This window comes from Alligator sinensis, unplaced genomic scaffold, assembly GCF_000455745.1.
Source record: "Alligator sinensis unplaced genomic scaffold, ASM45574v1 scaffold372_1, whole genome shotgun sequence".
NCBI lineage: Eukaryota > Metazoa > Chordata > Crocodylia > Alligatoridae > Alligator > Alligator sinensis.
The window spans coordinates 746,034-751,576 of NW_005842387.1; the positions used below are offsets into that span (position 1 = coordinate 746,034).

The window sequence follows — 5,543 nt, forward strand, 5'->3', positions numbered from 1 at the left end:
TGTGGCTAACTCTAAACACAAGCATGATCCTACTGAAGTCACTGGGCAAGTCTACACAAGACACTAACTACGCAAGTAGTTCAATAACACCATGCAGTAGCATGCCAGGCAAAAACTGTGCTAATATGCTATAGCCATATGCCAGCGCTACTGCGCAGTAGTGCAAGTTACTACACACTGATTTAGTATTTGGTTAACCAAGTACTAAACTTAATGCACCGTAACTACGGCACATTAATAAACGTGTAGATGTGCCCGCTGAGTAATAGTTAAGGTTAGATATGGTTCTAGGACCATGGACCTCGTTTTCAGGAGAAACACTGTTTTCAGTGGGTTTTCCACATGTGTACAAATTTTTAAAAACCCACAGAATAACCAACCTATTTCTCCTATACCAGTGAAAGAAACTGCTGTTTTGATTTTTAAAAGCTGGGAGATGCTGAGATCCAGATTTGACAGACATGTATGATGAATCCATTACAGACAGGAAAAAGCTATCAAAATGGTCATTTTCCATTTGTTATTGGAAAAATATGAAAAGAAATGCTCATTATTTGTGATTAAAATAACACAAGCTTATCAGTCTAGATGCTAGTCAACCCTCTCCTAATATATGGCAATATGATGTGATAACTGTGGTACAGGAAAAACATGGGTGAAATCAATTGTTCGTTTTTTTAAATTCCCAACCATATGCTGTTACATGATGACCCAACTTTCTTACCTGTTCAAGATTTCTGTAGTGTACACGGCAGCAGTTGCAATACCCTTGTCTATTCTGCCCACTGGCTAACCCAGGTCCAGTCTGTTCTGACCCTCTTATGCTTACACTGAAAGAAGAAAAAAATATACTGATGAAATCAGTATTTAACATTAGTATATTAAATGAGATAAGAGTTATTAAGTTTTAGTTCAGGTGTTTAGTAAAATATTGGAAACCATTAATATAAAACGTAGCCTTTTCTTCCACATTTAAGTATAATTATTTACATGAACTTATGGTATAGTTTAAAATCCATACTTGTGCTTGTAAAATCACAATGTTATGGAACAATATATGCAAACAAGACTAAAAGCCCTACTCAGGTGTAACAACAATTCCCCATGTTCTGTCAGAAAGTTGCTATATTACGCATAGAAGTTTTGCAGAGATTTCTATAAAACCTGCTGATGTTGCAAAACTTTCTGAAACAACCTATGCAATCCTGAAGAGAGAAAGTGTCCAAGAGAAAGTCAGCAACTAGGGAACCCCATGGGCAGCACTCTTTTGCTTCCTTGCAGGAGGGACAGAAACTGGTATTATTGGATTTCCTTATTTATAACGTGCACCCAAATTTCAGCTGCTGAATTTTGGAAAAAGGTGCGTTGTGTTCAAAACAAACAAACAAACCCCCAAAACAAAACAAAAACGGTACTTTGCTTGAAAAGTAGGAAGGCTACTGGGAAAACAACTGGGAAAGCCACATGAGTGCACAAGATGTAGCCATATGGGAAAATAAAGTGAAAACGCTGTTAGCTTAAATTCAATGTTGTGTTAAATGCTTCCTCTTGCAATTCATTTTATTTGCATAACTGTCATCTAGTACCTTCAAAAGGTTTGAAAAGGAAATGGGGCAGGAGGAGATAAAAAGAAAACCTGTAGAGAAGGGGAGAATGAAAAGATACAGTGAAGAAGAGAAAGGCAAGGACCCTTTGTTTGTGTATGATCCATATTATCAAAAGAGTAGAGAAATTTTGTTTTAGGACAGGGATGGCCAACCTGCAGCATGCATGTCATAAGTTGCATAGGCAGCCTCCAAGTGTGGCATGCTGTAGATCAGGGAGGAGACAGGCAGGACAGCTGCAAATAGGGCAGGGAGCAGAAAGAAGAGCAGCAGATTGGGTGAGGGAAGGGGATCAGAGTGGCACTCAGGGTGAGTGTGGAACTAATTTGTGTTCCCCACTGTTTTAAGGGGTTGAGTAACAGCAGAAAGATAAATTAACAGGTACTGAAGGGGACAAGAAGATACTTTTTTCAGAGATTGGCATGAGATAGGGTAGTGATGGAGAGAAGTGATATCAGTGGCAAGAATGTGGCAAGGCATAGATGCAACCAGTACTGCGGAAACCAGCAAGATTGATCCATGAGTTAGGCTCCACTGAACCTAGAAGGACTTCAAATTAAAAAGCAGTACTTTTGAACAGATCCATAAAATGAAAGGGAAGGCAATGGAATTAAGGAAAGGACAGGCTTTCTTTTTATTGCATACGCTAAAGAAAAGGTGCTAGGATTTCACAAGATCATAGGGAAGGGAACAGCAATAATCAGAGAGAGAGAAAATCCTAGCTAAGAATGTTTAAAATGCTAAACCTGATGTTTTTGTCTGCTCAGGCAATGCTGCAAAGGAGGTGGCAGGCAGACCTACAGACACATGAGATATGGGAACAAGGAGTTCAGAGTCAAGAAGGACACCACATCTATGAAGAAATGAAGCAAGCAGAAAATCTGAGCTAAGAACAGACAGGAGAGATGCAGATGCATTTAAGAATTAAACTGAAAAAATAGAGAAAAGAGAAAATAAGGTTGAGGGGGGAGTTAGACAATAGAGGCCAAGTGAAAAATCAAAAACTAGATTCATCCTACTTAATTTAGTGAAATAAGAAAGCCTGATGATGTTTGAACTACACCATCAATCTCACCTGCTACTACTTTCCTGTCGTAGGGAGCCTTCAATGCCTCGTTTTTCTATACCTGTAAAAAAGAAAAAAAAGTAAAAACTAAAAAAAAAAAAAAAAAAAATCAGACAGAAGAAATCAAAACTAGTCACTGTTGGCTTTGCAGATTACTGTTTCTACTAAATTGTGTGTCAAAACAATATACAAAACAATATATAAAACTAAAATGTATTACATTTAGGAAAACTTAATTTTATGGCTATGAAGTACCTCATATGCAATATTAATCCAATCTTTTCTTAGTTAAAGTCTGTAGGAGTTTTCCAACTGACTTGATTTGGACCCCAGTTAAGTCCTATAAGTCAAAGACACTTCACCTACAATCATTATGGAGCTACCTCTGTTGGTACTGGATGACCCAGATACCTTGTGTGGACCCAGATACCTTGGATGGACCCCAACCCTCAGACCGACCATGACCTCTCCATTCGATAATAGGTAAATGTTATTGATACACAGTGATAGCAAATAAGAATAATGCAAGCAGTTCTGTATCTACCAGTCCTACAGCTGTCATCAGACGGAAGGTACATCTGGCCAGTATGCGAGCTTCACCCTGAGGCTCTCTCTTGAATGTCTCTTGAATGTCAACAGCCTGGAGGTCAGAGGCCAAGGTCCACCCCTCCCCACCATTGGGTGGGCGAGACAGGCTAGTGGTGTGCCCTCTGTCCATGGTGGCCTTGGATTCCCCCCTTGGGAACTCTGCTGCTCTGAAATCCCTCCTTTTGTATCTTTTTCCCTCTGTGATGACTCTTCATCTTTCGGCATCGCTGATTGGTCTTTTTGTTGTGGTCATACTGTCCATGTTCTATCCTGTCAGCATATTCCTTTGTTTTACAAAGGCATCACATGCACACATTCTGATTTGGACTTTACCTGTGTCCTAATTTGGTCTGTTCCCAAAAACCCGAAATCCCAAGGGCTCTGCAGCTGGGCACTATGATCTAGTGCCACCTTATCTCATGTTATGGATAAGTGTGATACATGTCTTTAACTTCCCAGCCTGTGCCTCTGCTTGCCTATCAGACATAGTCCGGCTTGAGGAAACTTTCAGAAACAGACTTTTAAAAATCACTTAACGCTTGCCATTGCCCTGGGCCATTATTCTAATACATATCTACTTTACATACAAGCCAATTCCCAAAACACCCCAAATCTCTACCATTTTCTAGCCATCAACCTCTGGTGTATATGTAACTGTTTACAGCTCACAACGTAACTTATTTGTATCTACGGGGAGTTGGGTGGATGATTAGAAATCTCACCTCCATCCCTATTATGGAATCATAGATTTGGGGATGACAAGAAATGACAATTTACTTAAACTAAAAGTGAAAGGCAAACTCAGGGAGATACATTTACAGTTAAGATAGATGCCATTATTTGCTTCAGGAGAGGAAAGTTATGTATGTTTTTTCCCCTGTTATTAAGCTGCTTACCTTGTGCCGAAGAAGCAGAGGCTTCCTCGGTTGGCTTGCTTCTGTCAAACATCTGTAAACCAAAAATAAACTGCTGAAAACAAAAATGAAGAGAATATATATCCTCTATCCTGTCCTCAGTGTCAGCATGTTAGATAGAGCCCTCAGAAAATGTTACCTTAAAAACAATCTTGTTTAGATAAGGTCACAACTTGACCTCAAAATTGACCTTAATAAGGAAAACAATTCCTATTTAATTAATTTATCTTCCTCTCATTCATTAACAAACCCAATATCAAGGCTGATTTATTTCAAGATAATTTCTATCCCACCCACGATGCGTTAAGCTACAGGGGCTAACTTTTGCAAGCCACTTCATTCAGAGGAAAACTGATCTGCCAAGGGAGCAAAGCAAACAAATTAATTTTAATACACCTCCTCCATGTGAATTGAAGGGTTAATATGTTACCCCGTCTAACAGATAGGGACCTGTGGCACAGAAAGATTCATGTCAAAAGTATCTATTAGTTATTAAGTGACTAACCCGAGATTGCTAGGAACTCATTTTTCTGAGAGTTTAGGACTGGGAAGTCCAGGTTGTTCCCCAATTCCTTAACTCTAAGTTGTGCTTCTATGCATAAATTTACATGATTTATGTTAGGATTCTTTTCCCTTTACATTGCTTTTGGACAATACAGCACGTCCTACCTTAAAGTTTTTTAAAACCTGCTGTGTGTTTTTGGGTTGTGAATAAGGCTTGGGTGTCAGCATAGGCACAGCCTGGAAACAACAGTTTTGCCGGGAGACATATGGTCTGTTGAAATGCTGGCTTCGAATTCACCGATGGGAACAATGGTTGCTTCGATGGTGGCAGTGTATTTTGGAGCAGGCAGCGATTGTTGTCGTAAGTATCTCAGAGGATTTGGGTCTTTAGGTGGGGATGATGCATTTGGCTCCACTGAATGGCTTCTTTCCAGAATTTTTGGTATCTGCAAATGCTGAAGGACAGCTTCACTAATGGTGAATCTCTCAATGTACTGCTCAATGTAGGTTTTGGGCACAAATGAAACATCGCAAAGGCCCTCACAGCTCACCAAAAGCATCCAGGAATATCTTCAAATAAAAAAGGAGGCGTACACCCGTTGGAAGGGAGGGGCCATCACAAGAGAGGGCTATACCTCGGTAGCTCAGAAATGTAGGGGGGCGGTCAGGAAGGCCAAGGCGGAAACGGAGCTGGGACTAGTGACCCAGATAAAGGACAACAAGAAATCCTTTTTCAAATACATAGGGGGGCAAAAGAAGGTGCCAAGCAACGTGGGGCCTCTGCAGGACACGCTAGGAAATCTGGTCATCTCACCTGACAGTAAAGCTGACATATTCAACAATTTCTTTGCCTCCGTATTTCTGAGG

General features: G+C 40.2%; 1 protein-coding gene across 3 annotated transcripts in view; it reads right to left on the bottom strand.

Annotated features, from left to right (window-relative positions):
- ZDBF2 (zinc finger DBF-type containing 2) overlaps window positions 1-5,543 on the bottom strand; it is a 38,017-nt gene that overhangs the window by 27,367 nt on the left and 5,107 nt on the right. For 2 of the 3 annotated variants that reach the window (XM_006029555.3, XM_014522681.2), the window contains exons 3-5: window positions 4,155-4,206; window positions 2,680-2,731; window positions 725-830 (exon numbers count right to left, since the gene is read on the bottom strand). In XM_006029555.3, the coding sequence (XP_006029617.1) occupies window positions 725-830; window positions 2,680-2,731; window positions 4,155-4,206 (210 nt within the window). Of the gene's footprint in view, window positions 1-724; window positions 831-2,679; window positions 2,732-3,214; window positions 3,529-4,154; window positions 4,207-5,543 lie in introns of all 3 variants that reach the window. The other variant, XM_025211052.1, reaches the window with a different exon arrangement.